We start from the raw sequence: 20,131 nt of genomic DNA, 5'->3' as shown, positions 1-20,131 counted from the left end.
CAAAAAATAGAGTTCAAATACAAGATTATTATTTTACAAGATTTTTCTCTTTCTTTTATATGTTACTTTATTTTAAACTTCAATTCTGGTATTGAGAAATTGAAGTTTAATTAATTTTGTTCTATACACTTGTCACCTCTTCCAATCAACATAAGTGCATTTCGAATGTTATTTCAACTTTTGATGTGTGCATCTTCTTTTTATGCAAAGTTTATCGCGCTAGTTCTCAGATGGCATATGCTGTAAATTCCACACGTAACCTTGTCTTTCAGGTTGATTCTATTCATCACATTGGAACGGTGTGTCGAAAAAACATACAATATTTAATTGATTTTATTTTGATTTAAATAATATGAAAATAAAAAATGATGACTGAAAGACCACAATACTGTCGTGCTATTAGTATATTTTCTAATTTAGAGCCAAAGAAAAAAACAAATTTAATTCCAATAAATGAACTACAAAAGAAAAGATTAGAAGTTGCTTCTGGAGAAATGTAATAAATTTTTAAACAATCATGTTGTTTTAAATATTTTATTTGAAATATTATTTTATTTTACAAGTATATTAATTATATTTATTTACAGAAAATCAAATTGGGTGACAATATGCCATCATTTTAGTCCAAGTATTCAATCCTTATTGTTAAATCTACATCAGCTGGTATCTGAACAGTACAGTACGTAATTATTATTTTTTTTTTAATTAGATAAGAACTCAGAGTATTTAAAACAATTTTATACATACTTCTATATTATATTTGTTTTTACAGATGAAATATGTTCACAATCATCTCTTGTTATTGACCAATTGTCACTACAAATTTTACAACGTCTTATTCATGAAAAAGCCATTATGACAAATAAAAATATTCAAATAATTAAAGAACTATTAGGTACACAAGATGATAAAGCTAATCGAAAAATAGCTGAATTAATCGAAAAAATCCAATCTATGTTAAAGCCAGAAGAGATAGAATTGATTAGTAACCTCAATTCTGAATCATCTGATATTCAAAATGAAGAGTTTGATATTTTTTCATCAGGCTACTCATTTAAACCAACTTCCACTTGGACTGATAAATTGACATTTCACAATATTATAGAATTAGAAAAGAATCAAGACTCTATTAACTTTTCGATGATTTATCAAAAAACTAAAAAAGAACCTAAACAAGAAGATTTTGATAAAAAAAAAATTTTGTCTGAATTACGAGAATGTTATAAAAAATATAGTGATCAAATGTTATTCGAAGATTTTTTAAATATCATAGAGAATAGTTTAAAAAATAATTCTGAAAACCTCCAAGCCGAATTATTCGATATTTTTGGCTGTAATCATATAAATTTTATTGAACATATATTAAAAAATCGTGAAAAAGTAGCTTCACTTATTACGTGCCAAAAACTATCAAAAACAATGAATCATAGAATTGAAGAACGACCATTATATGGATGTCAAGTAATAGTGCAATCAGAAAAAGAAAAACAGTTATTGAAACAAGTACGAAAAGAAGAGAAAAAGATTTTAAAAGTGACGAATAAATTAGACATTGATGATACTTCTGATGATGAAATTAATACAATGAATTTGCGTAATATAAGACATCAAGCAATATTGGCTTCACAAGCTCCAGTTTTGTCATGTCCCAAAAAAACATTTCTTCGTTTAAACACTTCAAGAGAACAATACCCTTTTGTTTTTGATTCACAAGCTAAAACAAAAACCACTCCAGGATTTGTATCAGGACAAAAATTGTTATTACCAGAAAATGTCATTAGAAAAGACTCTACTTTATGCGAAGAAGTTGAAATACCTGTATTGGCTATTGATAGTGATGAAATACAATATACTCCAATAAAAATATCATCTCTAGATGAAATAGGACAAATGGCATTCAATGGAGTTGAAGCTTTAAATAGGATACAAAGTATTGTCTTTAATATTGCATATAATAGCAATGAAAATTTATTAATTTGTGCACCAACAGGTGCTGGAAAAACAAATATTGCTCTACTAACAGTAGTTCACCAACTTAAATTACATATTGATAATGGAGTATTACAAAGAAATGACTTTAAAATAATTTATATTGCTCCAATGAAAGCTTTAGCTGCTGAAATGACTGCTAATTTCAGTAAAAAACTTTCAAGACTGGGTGTTTTAGTACGAGAGCTCACAGGAGATATGCAACTGACCAAAAGTGAACTTCAACAAACTCAAATGATAGTTACAACGCCAGAAAAATGGGATGTAGTAACACGAAAAGGTACTGGAGATATTGCACTTACAAGTATTGTAAAGCTTTTAATTATTGATGAAGTTCATTTACTTCATGGAGATCGTGGTCCTGTAGTTGAAGCTCTAGTAGCACGTACTCTTCGACAAGTAGAGTCATCACAAAGTATGATAAGAATTGTTGGATTATCAGCAACATTACCAAATTACGTAGATGTTGCAAGATTTTTACGTGTCAATCCTTACAAGGGTTTGTTTTATTTTGATCATCGCTTTCGTCCTGTACCACTTTCTCAAACATTTATTGGAGTTAAAGCCATCAAACCAATGCAACAAATAAATGATATGGATCTTGTCTGTTACAATAAAGTTGTTGACATGGTAAAAAAAGGTCATCAAGTTATGGTATTTGTTCATGCACGTAATGCAACTATTCGAACAGCAACTAAACTAAAAGAATTTGCACTTCAAAATGAAATGATAAAAATGTTTAAACCCGAAGGTGATTTCGTTAAGTTAACTCAAAAAGCTTTTACGAATTCACGAAACAAGTTTTTAGGAGAACTTTTTTCTCATGGATTTTCAATACATCATGCTGGAATGTTAAGATCAGATAGGAATATGGTAGAAAAAGCATTTTCTCAAGGAGCAATAAAGGTTTTGGTGTGCACGTCAACATTAGCTTGGGGAGTAAATTTACCAGCACATGCTGTCATTATTAGAGGAACAGAAATTTATGATTCTAAACACGGATCATTTATTGATCTAGGAATTTTAGATGTATTACAAATTTTTGGACGTGCTGGTAGACCACAATTTGATACTTCAGGTCAAGCAATTATTATAACATCACATAATAAATTATCACACTACTTGTCTCTTTTAACTAACCAGTTTCCAATTGAAAGTAACTTTATAACATACTTGGCTGATAATTTAAATGCTGAAATAGCTCTTGGTACTATATCAAATGTCGAAGAAGCTGTAGAGTGGTTAAGTTATACTTATTTATATGTTAGAATGAGACTTAATCCTATGGCATATGGAATTTTATACCAAACAGTTTTAGATGATCCAAATTTAGATGCAAAACGGAAAGAATTGATTGATACAGCAGCCAAGTCACTCGATAAAGCAAGAATGATTCGATATAATGCCAGAATTGGTGAACTTAGTTCAACTGATTTGGGACGAATTGCTAGTCATTATTATTTAAAGTATGATACGATTGAAATATTTAACGAATTAAGTAAACCAATCATGACCGAGTCAGAAATTCTTGCAATGATCTCACGATCACAAGAATTTGAACAGTTAAAAGTTCGAGATGACGAAATGGATGAGCTTGATCAATTAAACAAAGATAATTGTCAATTAATAGCGTATGGAGGAACTGAAAATATTCACGGAAAAGTGAATATTTTAATTCAAACATATCTTTCTAGAGGGAAAGTAACATCCTTTTCATTAATTTCTGATCAAGCATACATTATTCAAAATGCTGTTCGAATTAGTAGAGCTCTGTTTGAAACAATGTTAAGAAAAAATAATGCAATCATGGCTACACGATTATTAAATATCACTAAAATGTTGGAATCACAACAATGGGATAATGTTACACCATTAAGACAATTTTTTTGTCTTGGTCACGATATAATAGAAAAAATCGACGAAAGACGTTTGACTATTGATAGGATTAAAGATTTAAGTGTTCGTGAAGTTGGTGATATAATTCGTAATCAAAAGTCTGCTGCTTTGGTGAAAAAGTGTTGTGATGAATTTTCTAAAATAAATTTAGATGCGAGTATTCAACCGATTACGAGAACAGTTTTGAGAATACGATTAAGAATATTACCTGACTACAAGTGGAATGATCATGTTCATGGAAGAACTTTTGATCCTTTTTGGATTTGGATTGAAGACACGGATAATAATTTTATTTATCATCATGAGTATTTTCTTTTATCCAAAAAAATGGTGTGTAATAAAGAAGAACAAGAAATAATTATGACAATTCCATTACAAGAACCTCATCCACCACAGTATTTGATTAAGGCCATTAGTGATCGATGGCTTGGATGTGAATACGTTCTACCAATAGCTCTTCATGATTTAGTTTTACCAGAAATATATCCTCCACATACAGATTTACTGGAACTACAACCACTTCCTGTGACAGCATTAAAAGATAAACAATTTGAAAGTTTGTATAAATTTACACATTTCAATCCTATACAAACTCAAATATTTCATTGTCTCTATTATACTGATTGTAATGTTTTATTGGGAGCACCGACAGGCTCGGGAAAAACTATAGCAGCAGAGTTAGCAATTCTGAGGGTTTTTAAAAATTATCCAAATCGAAAAGTTGTATATATTGCACCTCTCAAGGCTTTAGTTAGAGAAAGAATACGTGATTGGAAAGTTAGAATTGATGAAAGACTGAACAAACGAGTAGTTGAATTGACAGGTGATGTTACTCCAGACATTAAACAAATAGCTAATGCTGATTTAATTGTTACAACACCAGAAAAGTGGGATGGAATAAGTCGTAGCTGGCAGACGAGAAATTATGTTAAACAAGTGATCCTTATTATTATCGATGAGATTCATCTTTTAGGAGAGGATCGAGGGCCTGTTTTAGAAGTTATTGTTTCTCGAACTAATTTCATAGCATCTCATACGCAAAGAACTTTAAGAATTATTGGATTATCAACTGCTTTAGCTAATGCTGTCGATCTTGCTAATTGGCTAGGAATCAAAAAAATGGGTCTTTATAATTTTAGACCGTCTGTAAGACCGGTTCCCTTAGAGGTTCATATAAATGGTTTTCCAGGAAAACATTATTGTCCACGAATGGCTACAATGAATCGACCAACTTTTCAAGCTATTAGGCAACATGCTCCACTCAGTCCTTCACTAGTTTTTGTTTCTTCAAGAAGACAAACTCGATTAACAGCATTAGATTTAATTGCTTATTTAGCAGCTGAAAATGATCCAAAACAATGGCTCCATATGCCTGATGAAGAAATGGATAATATTCTGGAAGGAATTAAAGATACGAATTTAAAACTGACTTTGGCCTTTGGTATTGGATTACATCATGCTGGATTACAAGAAAAAGATAGAGAAACTGTCGAAGAATTATTTGTAAATAATAAAATTCAAGTAGGTACAATATTGTTTGCTAGATACTTTTGTAACTGCAGTTTTTCATGGCCATTGAAATAATTGTTTTTATTGGAATTGCGTTTGAAATTGATTCGAAAGTTTTAATTAATTTTATTATTATAATAAAATAGTTTTAAACCTAAATTAATTATAAAAATTATCGAATGACAATTTTTTATTAATAATTTGTTTCAGGTATTAATAACGACTGCAACATTAGCTTGGGGTGTTAATTTTCCTGCTCATTTAGTAGTAATCAAAGGAACAGAGTATTATGATGGTAAACTGAAGCGTTATGTAGATATGCCTATCACAGATGTTTTACAAATGATGGGTAGAGCTGGAAGACCGCAATTTGATGATTCCGGAGTAGCAGTGGTCTTAGTACATGATTTAAAAAAAAATTTTTATAAGAAATTTTTATACGAACCGTTTCCTGTGGAATCAAGCTTATTGGATGTTCTTCCTGATCATATCAATGCTGAAATAGTTGCAGGCACAATTGGAAATAAACAGCAATTTCTCGACTATCTCACTTGGACTTATTTTTTCAGAAGATTAATGAAAAATCCGAGATATTATCAATTAGAAAGCTTGGAATCGAACGAAGTTAATAAGTATTTATCTCAACTTGTTGATGATACACTGAAAGTTTTGATAGAATGTCAATGTATTTATTACGAAGATACTCAAGACATCGAATCTTTGCCTCTGGGGAAAATTGCATCTTTTTACTATATTTCTCATAAAACGATACAAGTATTTCATAGTTCGCTGAAAGAAAATCTCACATTAATAGAATGCCTAAAAATTTTATGTAATGCTCATGAGTATGACGAGCTTCCTGTTCGTCATAACGAGGATTTGATAAATGAAGAATTATCACAATCATGTCGATATCCAGCAGAAAAGCTTACATATGATTCACCGAATACAAAAGCATTTTTGCTATTTCAGGCTCATTTCTCACGAATGCAATTGCCTTCAACTGATTATATAACGGATTTAAAATCTGTTTTAGATCAAGCAATCAGGATATTACAAGCAATGATTGATATTGTAGCGGAAAGTGGATGGCTTACTAGTACTTTAAGGCTTATACAATTGATGCAAATGATCATTCAAGCAAGATGGATTGATGAATCAGCTCTTACTATTTTGCCTCATATTAATAAAGAAGACTTGCCATTATTTTCTAAATTTCCGAAACCTTTACCAGTTTTTTGTGCCTTTTCTATGAAAAATTGGAAACAAATATTAAGTACTTTTACAGAACATTTCACTGATGATCAAATAAAAGATATCCATCATGCTGTGATGTCACTTCCTATTATATACGTGAGGTTGAAATTACAATCGTCAGATGATGACAATGAAATAAAAATCATCAATTCATCATCTAAACAGAATGATTATATTGATGTGATTGCTAATCATGAATACACTCTTTTAATCGATTTAAGAAGAAAAAATAATATTGGAAATGCGAAATTAATTACCAAATTCCATAAGAGTAAAGATGAAGGATGGTTCGTAGTGATTGGTAATGCTAAAAATAGTGAAGTTTTGGCTTTAAAAAGGATACCCATAGTTCATAAGAACTCTAAGACACATCAATTACAATTTTCAGTACCAGAATTACCAGGTAAAATAATTTATTTATTTATTTAGATAGTTAATTAATAATTTAACAAAATTTATTACATCACAGTTTATATTTTAGGGAGAACAAGATTATTCCTTTATTTGATGTCAGATTGTTATATTGGTTTAGATCAACAATATGAAATCCGACTCAATGTAAGATGAATGTAAAAAAAAATTATTTTTTATTTTTGTTATATCTGTATAATACAATAAATATAACTATAATCATAGAAAAATGGAAGTTTTCTAAAATTTGTTTTTAAATAATTTTATAAATAGTTTATAATTTATTTATAAACTAAATAGTGGATTAATATTAAGAGCATCAAGAAAGCGTGTGAGATGCATCTGGTAACCACTACTAGCATATCTATCAACAACTTGTGCTGGATATGTCCTCATAGTACAAAATCCTTCATACATTTTTTCTAATTTAGAAAAATTAGGATGAACATATCCTTTAGATGTGGAAACCCAATCATGAGATCGCAAATAATTGTGGAATTTAAGTATGATTTGATAAACATTACGCAAACAAATTCGTAGCTTTTCACCACGATTTGTTAACATACATCTTGATAAAATTTTCTTGATATAACTCACATGAGTAGCATAAATTTGATCTATTGTCATGGCATTCTCAAGATCTTTTTCAAATTCTGCCCAGCTGGAATGTAACACACTGCAGGTAAGATAATTACTTAATGCAGTCATAAACTGCATCATTGCATGACGAAATAGCTGAACCTGTTAAAAAGAATTAATTTATTTAATTTATCGAAATGTAAATATTAATAAGTTATATTGAATCTCCATCGTTAATTAAAGAAATTTTTTTTCTTATTTGAAATAATAAAAAAAATGTAATGAATTGTGTTTCAATTGCTCGTTAAATCATTCAACTATACAGATCGTTGGTTGTTGAGAAATTAAAAATTATGTATGAAAAATTTGTAAGGCTATTTACCCGATGATATTGATAAGAAAGAGCTGCTTCTCGTTGATTTTTTAAAATACAAAAATCTTCTTGAAGAACCCACATTACACGTCCTACCATCAATAGGAATTTAAAAACTTTATCATATTGTTGCATTACAGCTTCATCCAATATAATATTTAACGGCCATGTTACTTTATAGCGCAAGCAAAGACAGTTTAAAGCCTCTGGATCCAATACCTGCGGATATCAGTAATACATTTATTTACTTATTAAGAATTTATTTATGTATAATATAAGTATATATTTACCTTTAAACGAGTTGGTATATCAATAGCTGTAAGACTTAGTAGCTCAGAATTAGTGTAAGAGCTATTGAGTGAATAATGTAGAGCATTTTCTAATAAATTTGTTAACGCAGATGAATTAAATAATTCATCAGGCATAGAAATACTGTAAAATTTAGCATATAATGGTCCTGTAAGATTTTTTGCAAATTCACCATTTAAAAGAAAGAAAAAACATCTCAAACTTTGTAAATGCGAAAGCATCTTATGATCATATATTAAGCATTTAACAATTGCAGAATTAGCTAAATGACTTTGAACACGCAAAGGAATTAAAACAGATTTTTCTAAATATACTTGAAGAGATGTATTATCTATCATGGCAACATCAGCTTTCGATAGAGATGTTTCGAATGCAGGTGGGTTAAAATTATTTGTTTTCATCATATTAAAAAATTGACTACTCGATCGAGGGAAATAATCTTCTCCTGACAATCTGCTTTCTGCATTACGACTATTTAGAAAATCACCAGGAGTTGTTGGTGTTTCAAAATCATTTTTCGATTCAAGAGAACCATTTTCAAGACAATTATATATAGCAGAACCACTCATTCCAGAAGGTACATAACTATCAGTAGTACAAGACATTGGTGTTGTGTCATTTAATTCATTTCCTGTTGGATTTGGAGTTTGTCGTATATCAATAGAATTTCCCGCTTCATTATTATCACCTTCTGATTTAAAAGCTTCTTGTTCTTCTTGAGCATTGTTTGTATTTTTCTGATTATTTTGATCATTAGCGTTATCCATTTCATTATCAATTGTATTTCTATTAGATTTTTCATCAAGAATAATGATATTCAAATTGTTGTTATCATTAATATTAGCAGTATTTGTTAGTGTACATTGCGTTTTATCTTCAACAATGCTCTTCGCATTTAAATTATAGCAAATTTGCGTTCGTGTATTTTTAAATGTAGGATTGTTTTCAGAAATTTCATTGAATATTGATTCAATTGTTGTATTTTGTTTATTTACAGGTAAAAGAGTTGGACGAGTGGGTCTGTCTATGCTTTTTATTTCATTATTTCTTTTTTGATTATCATTCTTATTTAATTTATTACGATCTTCGTATTTTATTAAATTATTTGCAATGTCTATAGCTGATTCAAATTTTATTAAATTGATATTTTCTGGTTTAGCATTTGTATCGTTATTTTTAATAATAGATACCGAATTATTGAAAAATTCTTTCTTAAATAGCATATTTATTTCATCTTGACGTGTTAATGTAATAATACTGAGCCTCTCATCGAAAATTTTCATTCTTTTTGTTCTCCACAGAGCTCGAGCCCGTTGTTTTTTAGCTTCCGCGGCTAATTCTTTATAATAATCTAAAGTAACTTGTATTTCAGCTTCTCGATCTATTCGTATTTTTTCCTCTTCAGCCAAATGTCTTTCCAACATTAATTTATCTTGTAATAATTCAGCCTCTTTAGCTTTTTCTTTTCGTAAAATTGCATCTTGCACCTGTTTTTTTTGATCTGCTAAAAGTTCACGTTTATTTTTGGCTATCAACAACTGTGCTTTTTGTCGATCTTTTTTAATTCGTTGTAATGTTTCATATTGAATGGCAATTACATGATCAGCCTTAGCTTTCTCTATAGCTTTCATTTCTTGAAGAGCGGTACTAATGGTAACGTTCATTCCTAATATTTCCATTCCTTTCCTTATGTATGATTGACAAATTTCTTCTTGTTCAGACAACATTTGAACACTTAAACATACTTTCATTGTAGGCCGTGCCATTAGAAATAAATTACATAACGGATTATTTGGATTACATATTTTCAGTAACTTTACTGTTTTTCCACATTGTAAAATTAAATCCGTGAGATTTTTTAAAAATCCAGGTACTGCTTGATTATTTATCCCAAAACATTTAGTCCAAAATTTATGACCACGATGCCGTAAATATTGGCTACGTATTTTTATAATAAATTCTCCATAAGCTTCATCACTAGATCCCTCAAAAATCCATTTTTCTAATAATTGAAAATAAGCTTCACAGCAAGATTTTAATACTGAATAATAAACTAAAGCAATATTGGGTTTGGTCTTTTTAGTAACTTCTGTATAAATATGTGATAAAATTCCTGTACCTTCAGTTAATACAATTTGATGTACATTATCACAACGACAAAGTTTAGCTACTTCAGAAATTAATATTCCTAATTTCCGTAAACGAAATAATAAACTTAATAATTCTTTTAAATTATCGTGGTTAAATATTTGTGAAATAGCTGCTACATAGTGAACTATTATTTCATCTATGCTGTTACGCATTGCTTTAAATATTAAACCTTCTTTTTTGGATTTATCAGTTTCAGAATCACCCTTCACTAGTCGAGATAAAAGTTTAAAACATGTAGCCCAATGCGTTATTTCAGATGAAATACTTTCTAATGTTTCTTTACTTAATCCTCTCACAGAAACATTTGATTTTAGAATAAATCCTCTTTTATCATCCCAAACATAACAACCTGAATCTATTCCAAGCAATGCTAACTTAATATTTTGCTTCAATTCCTCAACACTAATATCAATTTTTTGTAGCTCTTGATCACGAATATCCATGGAATCAATGGATAAATTTTGATAAAATTGTAAGTGTTCAATTGCATCTTTTGATTCTAGAATAAAATGAGTTTGTTTTGATGATTCTGGATGTCCCATTGTTTCCCATGTAACAACATTATCAACTTGTGATAAATCATCAACATTGTTTAATGATTCTATTGATTCATTTGATGTTGATAATGAATCATACGTCTCAACATCTTTATATTCAATCTCTTTTCGATGCCACAGAGATTTGATATGATTTGGATAAAATTCATTTTCTATTCCTCCTATTGCATTCATATTCTGAAATGAATATGGTGCCATTGAAAACTCTAGAATCAAGAATTAAATGTATTTCTGAATTAATTTAGTAATAAAAAAGAAAGAACAACTTGTATTTTACCATTATTTGTTATTTGCAATTGAAATTGAAATGTAAAACCAAAAGAAGCCTCCAAGTTAACCCTCATAAAATCATGATTATTAATATCAGTCATCTGATTTATTTTATGGGATAACGAAAATGCTGATGTAGGATAAATTTGATATTGTGGTACTTCATTTTCATTTTCTATAACTTCTGGTAAAGCAGGATTATGTTTACCATAATAAAAAATATTCTAGAATAAATGTAAGGTTAAAAAAGCATTTATCAATATAAAATTGAATATCACATAAATATTACTTTAAACTTACCAAACTATCTTGTTCCTGACGTTGATAGTTTTTTAAACAACTTAGAAAATATAATACAGGCATTATAAAATGAATTTCATCTAGATTATCTAATAATCCATTTAATAAGTTTTCTAACTTTGTTGATATTGATGAACATCCAAAAGTAGTTTTCAACACGAAGGAGTATTTTAATAAATCAACTATTGGGTCAACTTCTTCAGTGTTACAATTATCTGCAATAGAATAACAATTGTAAAAAAAAGCATTAAAATAATAAATAATATCCATTCATTGTTAATACATACCCTCAAAATCTAATATTTCATGATGTTTTTTTAATAAAATTTGAAATGCTAAAGTACGCATTTTATTTATCATTTTATCAGAATTGTTTCTTCGCGAATTATTAATTTTAGGATTTTTTTCCAACAATGATTTGCACAGATGAGTTATCAGATCAAAAAATCCTGTTTTTTCAGGATTGAAATCCATGTTTGTCAGTTAAAATTTTAATCTTGAATAAAAACCATATAATTATTAATTTTTAACTTTATAAATCAAAAGAATCATTAGTTATATAATATTTAAAACTAAATTTTAAATAAAAGTTCAATTACAGACGAATAAATGTTTGTCTACAGTTTTTTATGGTGGAATGATAGTAACAAAACAAAGCTCTACTGCGCAGCAGTCACGGAGTTGATGATCGAAGTATTCTCAGCCAATAGAAATAATCGACGTTTAAGGTTAGTTTCTGCATGCCACTCCAGGGTGGAGCATTTGTGAATATTTTTGTGAATAAATAATAATATTTAAATAAACAGCCATATTTTTTTTCAAATTTTCTATTAAATTATAAGAGTAATATAATTGACGAAAATAATCATATTAAGATAATTTTTACTTGTTTAATGTACGTACAATTTGAAAATGGTAGGTAAACGAGCAAGTTGTTTGTACACGTTTCTTTTGGCTCCGAGACACACTTTTACTCTTGTATTTCGTGTGTTTACACATCGGTAGTGTAAATTGTGTTAAATCACATTGTAGTTTAGCCAACTCTATTTGATAAATGGTCGTTTAACTCAACTACGAATGATCTTGCAGTGCGAGCATATAGTAAGACGTTTAGTTGGATACATCTGTATGCTAATTTAGTATGACAATAACCGGTTGTTGAGAGTGTAATTATTTATATTATATTGTCTGTTATAAATACAAACCAACATCTGATAAAAAATTTTTTAGTGCATTATATTATTTTTCATGAATAACATAAAATGTTGACTCATATGTTTTTTAATTGTTTGTTCGATTCCAAGTAATGTTTGACATAAAAAAATCCAAGGAAAAGTAGCTGAATGTTGTTGAACAACACCTACTCTTGAAGATATACACATAATAAACTTGAATTAGAGTGTTATTTATCTTTAAAAAAAAATAGGTTTACTAGTTCTTTATACTTACAATATTTTACGTGCATTTTTTATACAATGAATTGAATCATTAAACAATTAAATATATATATATATGTATATAAATAACAGAAAAAGTGTATTCAGGTCAACACGGTTGAATGTATAAGATTTTTCGGATCAATGACCTGGCTAACAACACTTAAATCCGGATCTTGTTTCGCACAATTAATTTTCATCTTTCTTTCAATTTGGTCAATCAAATTTTCATATATCAAATTTGTGTGCAGGTTTTACTTGTCCGGATTTCGAAGGAGAGTGAAAAGCAGTTTGAAGGCTATAGAACACTTTTTTACATACTGTTTCGTGCCTGAGTTACCCTGGGTAGTATAATCGAGTGCATTAAATAACGATGCAAGACTTGCATGACTTTCAGTGCGTCGCATGGCGCGAGCGTAATAAATTAAAATAGCCTAAAGACTTTCGTCTATGTACTCTACATGTTGATATTTAAGCATTGACCATTCTGTCTCATCACTACTTGGCTCATCATTTTGTCTGGCTTTATAAATACATCAATTTATTCAAACGGCAATAAACGACCAACTAAATTATTCAACGATCCATTATGGCAGTTATTCATAAGCAAGAAGAACGAAAGATGAGTCCTGAAAAGTTCAAAAACTTTTTTTTGAGAAGAATTCCTATATTATCTTGGTTACCACAATATAATTCGGAAAAAGCATTGAGTGATGCTATTGCAGGAATAACGGTTGGATTAACAGTTATGCCACAAGGATTAGCTTATGCAATTCTTGCAGGACTCGAACCTCAGGTAAATAACAACTAAGAAGATTTTATAAATAGTTGATTTTTTTCAAAAGAAACTATATCTAATTAAGTAATCATTTTTCGCAGTATGGTTTATACTCAGCATTTATGGGAGCAATAGTTTATGTAATATTTGGTTCATGTAAAGATATTACAATTGGACCTACTGCTCTAATGGCAATTATGACCCATGAGTACGTTCAAGGAAAGAGCGCAGATTTTGCTGTACTCCTTGCATTTCTCGCTGGATGTCTTCAATTAGTGATGGCATGTTTACATCTAGGTAAAAAAGAAAGTTTGTTTATCAATGTAATTATCAATATCATCATAATTAACTGTAATTATTTCAATTGCAGATGTTCTTATTGATTTTATATCAATTCCTGTTACTGTTGGCTTTACGTCTGCCACATCAGTGATTATTGTTGCTTCTCAGCTTAAAGGAATACTAGGATTAAAAATCACATCTTCTGGATTTATTGACACTATTAATCAAGTCGTTAGAAATATTGGGGACACTAATCCGTGGGATGCTGGAATGAGTTTTCTATGCATTTTTTTTCTTCTCCTTTTACGGGTAAGATTAAATAAAAAACTATGACAGTAATAAATATGATTAATATGAGGGGGAATATAACTTCTTTATTGAATTTCAGAAAATGAAAGATATTAAATGGTGTTCGAAATCAGAAAAATTATCAAGAGAACGAAAGATATTAACCAAAATAATTTGGCTAGTCTCCACTGCCCGAAATGCAATCGTTGTTATTGTTTGCTCAACTATTGCTTACCAAATGAACTCACCTGAATCTGAAGCGCCGTTTATTCTTACTGGACGGGTAAAGCCGGGTTTACCGTCATTTAGTTTACCTCCATTTTCAACTCGCATGAACGATCGTGACTTGAATTTTATAGATATGTGTGTAGAACTTGGTCCAGCTATTTTTCTTGTTCCAATTATTGGTGTTCTCGGCAATGTAGCCATAGCCAAAGCATTTGCCAATGGAGCAAGTGTTGATGCGACCCAAGAACTTCTAACTTTAGGTCTTTGTAACGTCTTAGGATCATGTGCTCGTTCAATGCCAGTAACTGGATCCTTTAGTAGATCTGCTGTAAATCATGCGAGTGGTGTGAAGACACCAATGGCTGGTCTCTATACTGGCCTTCTTATTATATTAGCTCTCAGTCTTCTCACGCCATATTTCTACTTTATTCCTAAGGGTATGTATTTTTACAAAACCTTCTCTTAAATAATAACATTTTTTTTATGTTTACATAAAATTAATAATTAATTTTTTTTAGCATCATTGGCGGCAGTCATTATTTCTGCAGTTATTTATATGATAGAGTATGAAGTTGTAAAATTAATGTGGAAGTCTAGCAAAAAGGATCTCATACCCATGTTCGCGACATTTTTCTTGTGCCTTGTAATTGGTGTAGAATACGGCATATTAGTTGGCGTTGGTATAAATCTTATGTTTTTACTCTATCCATCAGCCCGTCCAAATATACATATTGAAAAATGCGTGGTAAGTTAATGAAAAAGTAAATAGAAAATTAATTTTAATTATATTCAAAACTTCTAGCAGATGATTATACATAGTAATCAAATTTTTTACAGACTGAATCTGGAGCTGATTATCTTCAAGTTATTCCTGGGAACAGTCTTTATTTTCCAGCAGTGGATTTTATAAAGCAATTTGTAGATCATGCTGGTATTAGAGAAGGTTCTAGCCAATTACCAGTTGTTGTAGACTGTAGATATGTCCTGGGTGCCGACTTTACTGCTGCAAAAGGAATCGCTGCATTGATTGGAGAGTTTAATACACGGAAACAAGGTCTTTATTTTTTTAATCCTCGATCCGACGTAGTTGCCGTCCTACGCGGTGCTTGCGGAGAAGACTTTCAATATGTTTCCACTCAAGAGGAATTGTCGTATTTACTTTATCGAAGCCGTGGTAAGTAAAAAAATAGTTTATTATATGTAGGCTTTAATTAACATAGGTATATAGATATACATATTTGTATAATATTATTTTATTTCAAGATAAATCAACTCGTAATCTTTCAACATTGAAAAGGGATCATTCAAATGAAGCTTTGAACAACACCAATATAGAATTAACTCATCGGACAATCCATACAAATTACCATGAGCTCAACGAAGTTCGAACAGCTCTGTTACCTGCAACTGCCAGTTGAAATGAAATTTGTCACAAACAATATTGTATTTTTACTTTAAGACACTTTAGTGATTGTTTATATAAAAATGTGACCATGACGTAAAAAAAATACCTGATCAGTATTCGGTGATAATTATACAAAATTTGTAGATCTGCCAATACCAATTGGTAAATAATTTTTATTAATATTTATCGTGAGATAATTCATGGTAATAGAAGAATCTATTATGTGTTAAAATTATTATATATCTTATTAAAACATCTAGGAATCCCGATTATCCCGAGAGATAGCGCAAGAGATTCAGCTACCACAGTTTATTGATTTGAACAAAAAGTATGTAAAACAGAAGCATCTGATGGTATTCGGTAGATTTCCAGGCTCCGCCCATGGATCGACACGTGGGGCAGTTTTTTTTTAGATGTGATATGACTTGGTCAAGTTTCTTGATCAACAAGTTAATCGTTAGTGTTATCATTAATGATTTGATAAAAAATTTTTACAACTCTCTTAAATCAATGTGCAATCAAAAAGGCTTATAGTTGACCTACCACATATCATACCTTGTCTTCCAATGTATTATTGTTGTTTTTTTTTAAAAATAACATGTGGAAAACTTGTGACACATCGCTATCGAGAATTACTTTGAAATTAAAAATTGTTAGAATTTCGAGATATTCTTAATACAAAATTTAAATTACCTGAAAAAAATTGTTGAGTGTTAAGATTATTATTAATTGCTATCGTAATGTAATAAATTTCAAATCAGTGTGTTAAATCTCATAAGACTTTATTAATAATAAACAAATATAAATTAAATAAAATGTCAATATGTCGATTACGAAGCTAATGTCGTTTAAAGTGACCCAAATAGTAATACAAAAAAGTTTAATAATTGGTGTGATATTTATCGCTAGCATTATTTTACTTGCTAATTTCATTGGAAAAGCTAAAAAAAACGAACTTCTTCTTCAAATGGTAATGAACGTTAGCCGAAATATTGACAAATTAGATGCACGATTGGATATGATTAATAACAAGACTGAAGTTGCTAAAGAACGATTCAAAAAACTGGTGCAAATGCATCGTGAACAAATGCTCAATTATTTTACCTACAAAAATTTTAAAACTCAACGAATAAAACTAAAAGAGCCAAAAATTTCTTTAAATATAACTTCAACCGTATCTACGCAATTACTCGTTTCTAATAATCATTAGATTGGATATTTAAATTATTATTTCATCGTTCTGACAATCAATCGGACCATAATTAAATGTGAAAGTATTTTCATAATTAAAATATTATGCTGGAATTGGATAATGATAAATACTGAATGAAGAGTAATTTGTATAGAGTATACTACTTAAACTGATAGATGAATGATCCATGAATATTAATCTTCATAAATAAATGAATAATTGCAACAAATTTACGATTTAAATATGCACTAACACTAATTAAAAGTTATAAAATTTACAAACTAACAGCACTATAATCATATCATAGTAGCGTTAGAATAATGTGTGCCACTTGAAAATTTACCATATTGTTTAAAATGGGACCAATTTCTCAAGCAATAATACGTGATATCAAAACTGTTTTGAATCAATGCTGACAGGAAAATTTGAAATTTGCATCATAAGATAAATAAGTATACTTTCAGTTTCCTTATATTATCTTATACATTCAAGAATCATTGTTGATGGCCTATGTAGCATCTTATCTCAAGAGTGTTTCATATATATTCATTGGTCATTTGACTTTTAGTCAATCAACAGCAGCTGCCAATTATACACGTCTTTAAAATGGCAACGAGTGTCCAAGGTATTTAGTGTATTATTTATTCTTATTAAATAAATATTTTGATTAAAATTTATAATTAATCAAATGTCTGTATATAAGCTTGTAGACCAGGCTATAAAAGTCCAAAGATAGCTATGTTAGAAGGACCTCGAGAAAAAATTATCTACGTTGTTTGTATCAACACTGATGATAACAAACCAGATGTTTTAGCAACAGTTGATGTAGATCCTGTTAGCTCTACTTTTTGCCAGGTATTTTATGAAATTACAAAGCTATGTATTGAAGTTTTTAATTAAATCATCATTAAAAATTCCAATTTGTCATTCAGATTATACACAAGTTGAAAATGCCATATGCTAATGATGAACTTCATCATGCAGGATGGAATATTTGTAGTAGTTGTCATAATAGTGATATAAAGAGGAATACGTTAGTTTTACCATGTCTTATGTCAGATAGAGTTTATTTTATTGATGTGAGTAATGAAAAATCACCAATCATCAAAAAGGTAAGAAAGTAATTAATGTTGAAAATAACTGACAAATCTACTTTAGCAAAAGAATCTATCATTGTTGGTATAAAAGAATAATCTTTAATACATATAATAGATTTTAGAGCCTGAAAAAATGCATAAATTCGGCTTGGCTACTCCTCATACAGCCCACTGTTCTCCAAAGGGTGAAATTATAATATCGACTATGGGAACACCTGATGGTGATGGACTTGGTGACTTTTTAACCATTGATAGTAAATCTTTAGAAATTAAAGATTCTTGGACTGTAGGCAAGAAAAAAGCTAAATTCGGTTATGACTTCTGGTACCAACCGTATCATGACGTTCTTGTCTCAACAGAATGGGGTGTTCCGCGAATTTTTAAAAAGGGATACGCTCCAAATCAAAGTTTAAATCCCGGTAAAATAAAAAACATTAAATTCAATAAAAACTTTAATTAAATAGAAACTTATTTTTAGATATTTATGGAAGAAGTCTTAATTTTTTTTCTTGGAAAAACCAAACTCTAGAACAAATTATAAATCTTGGTAGTGATGGTATTGCACCTTTAGAAGTTAGATTTCTTCATGAACCTACAGCAAGTGAAGGTTTTGTTGGATGCGCTGTTTCTTCAAATATATTTAGATTTTTTAAAACTGAAAATAATGATTGGGCTGCTGAAAAAGTTATTGATGTAACTCCGAAAAAAGTTGAAGGATGGATTGCTCCACATATGTCAAGTTTAGATAAAAATAATTTACTTATTGATATAAAATTTTTTAGAAACTATTTTTTCATTTTCTCTAAATGTTACTTTTTTTATAGGTATGATTACTGACATTTTAATCAGTTTAGATGATAAGTATTTATATTTTAACAATTGGTTGCACGGAGATGTACGACAGTACGATATAACGGATACTAAAAATCCTCGCTTAGTTGGTCAAGTATTTCTTGGAGGTTTGATACTTTCAGACTCTAGTATTCGTGTAATTGAAGACAAGGAGTTACCCGCCCAACCTGAGCCTGTTTTTGTGAAAGGACGAAAACTATATGGTGCTCCTCAAATGCTTCAATTAAGTCTTGATGGTCGAAGACTTTATGTTACGACATCTATTTTTAAACCTTGGGATCGACAATTTTATCCTGAGCATGTTAAGTAAGTGTTTTTAGCACAATTAACTTACACCAATTGATAAATATTAATAAATCATTACTCTTAACTCCATTATTTTTAATCATTAATTTTCATTGAAAAATTTGAAGACATGGTTCGACGATGGTCAAACTTGATGTGGATGTTGAAAATGGTGGAATGAAGTTAGATCCAAACTTTCTTATTGATTTTGGAGCAGATAAAAATGATATATTATTAGCACATGAAATGAGGTAAGTGCTATTATGATAGATATGCCTTATTCTCATGAATTTTACATAATTGAATAAATGTTGTTGTAGATATCCAGGAGGAGATTGCACATCCGACATATGGCTTGCAGAAGATCATCAATAAAGATAACATCCTGCCAATATAATGCCGAAAAGTAAATAAAGTGCCAAAATATTAATGTTAATAAAACTGTAATTCTAATGATATAAAAAATAAATAATATCCAATTATTTTACTTAATGAAGTTCTCTGCTACTCACAATCCAGTCAATTATTAATCAGAAAGTTGAACTTTTACACGTAACAATAGGCGGAAGTAAGTGAAAGTGAACGAATATGTGTGACTAGTTATGATAATTTATAAGAAAAAAGACCTAATTTTTATAATGTTACGTTTTTTTTATATAAAACTGACTCATTAACTTTTGAACAATT

General features: G+C 29.6%; 4 protein-coding genes across 6 annotated transcripts; 3 read left to right on the top strand and 1 right to left on the bottom strand.

Annotated features, from left to right (window-relative positions):
* Nucleotides 1-275: 275 nt before the first annotated feature.
* obe (obelus) lies at nucleotides 276-7,273 on the top strand. The gene is made up of 5 exons (XM_035080862.1): nucleotides 276-496; nucleotides 588-679; nucleotides 773-5,406; nucleotides 5,605-7,054; nucleotides 7,133-7,273. Exons 1-5 carry the CDS (start codon nucleotides 366-368, stop codon nucleotides 7,216-7,218), a joined length of 6,393 nt encoding a protein of 2,130 aa, XP_034936753.1. The 5' UTR covers nucleotides 276-365; the 3' UTR covers nucleotides 7,219-7,273.
* Nucleotides 7,236-12,724, bottom strand: Grip163 (gamma-tubulin complex component 6). 2 transcript variants are annotated; one of them, XM_035080863.1, is made up of 8 exons: nucleotides 12,505-12,723; nucleotides 12,201-12,428; nucleotides 11,889-12,097; nucleotides 11,602-11,816; nucleotides 11,309-11,525; nucleotides 8,305-11,237; nucleotides 8,024-8,233; nucleotides 7,236-7,803 (listed from the first exon to the last, which is right to left on the bottom strand). In XM_035080863.1, the coding sequence occupies exons 3-8, from the start codon at nucleotides 12,073-12,075 to the stop codon at nucleotides 7,348-7,350; spliced, it is 4,218 nt and encodes a 1,405-aa protein (XP_034936754.1). In that variant the 5' UTR covers nucleotides 12,076-12,097; nucleotides 12,201-12,428; nucleotides 12,505-12,723; the 3' UTR covers nucleotides 7,236-7,347. The 2 variants fall into 2 exon arrangements, with proteins under 2 accessions (XP_034936754.1, XP_034936755.1); XM_035080864.1 differs by lacking the exon at nucleotides 12,201-12,428 and having other exon boundaries at nucleotides 12,505-12,724.
* LOC118065523 (sodium-independent sulfate anion transporter-like) lies at nucleotides 12,366-16,240 on the top strand. Its single transcript, XM_035080865.1, has 8 exons — nucleotides 12,366-12,516; nucleotides 13,289-13,833; nucleotides 13,917-14,112; nucleotides 14,186-14,406; nucleotides 14,486-15,050; nucleotides 15,132-15,358; nucleotides 15,451-15,787; nucleotides 15,877-16,240. The coding sequence occupies exons 2-8, from the start codon at nucleotides 13,627-13,629 to the stop codon at nucleotides 16,029-16,031; spliced, it is 1,908 nt and encodes a 635-aa protein (XP_034936756.1). The 5' UTR covers nucleotides 12,366-12,516; nucleotides 13,289-13,626; the 3' UTR covers nucleotides 16,032-16,240.
* LOC118065524 (methanethiol oxidase) lies at nucleotides 16,059-19,931 on the top strand. 2 transcript variants are annotated; one of them, XM_035080867.1, is made up of 8 exons: nucleotides 16,059-16,180; nucleotides 16,279-17,835; nucleotides 17,914-18,065; nucleotides 18,143-18,322; nucleotides 18,423-18,726; nucleotides 18,786-19,046; nucleotides 19,132-19,465; nucleotides 19,573-19,699. In XM_035080867.1, exons 2-8 carry the CDS (start codon nucleotides 17,817-17,819, stop codon nucleotides 19,697-19,699), a joined length of 1,377 nt encoding a protein of 458 aa, XP_034936758.1. In that variant the 5' UTR covers nucleotides 16,059-16,180; nucleotides 16,279-17,816. The 2 variants fall into 2 exon arrangements, with proteins under 2 accessions (XP_034936758.1, XP_034936757.1); XM_035080866.1 differs by lacking the exon at nucleotides 16,059-16,180 and adding an exon at nucleotides 19,765-19,931 and having other exon boundaries at nucleotides 16,796-17,835; nucleotides 19,573-19,695.
* The last annotated feature ends 200 nt before the right edge of the window (nucleotides 19,932-20,131 follow it).

The sequence above is a fragment of the Chelonus insularis genome, unplaced genomic scaffold (genome assembly GCF_013357705.1).
Source record: "Chelonus insularis isolate UGA/USDA-ARS -01 unplaced genomic scaffold, ASM1335770v1 contig_316_pilon, whole genome shotgun sequence".
NCBI lineage: Eukaryota > Metazoa > Arthropoda > Insecta > Hymenoptera > Braconidae > Chelonus > Chelonus insularis.
Note: the sequence above shows the minus strand (reverse complement) of the source record. Positions and strands in the feature narration are given on the sequence as shown.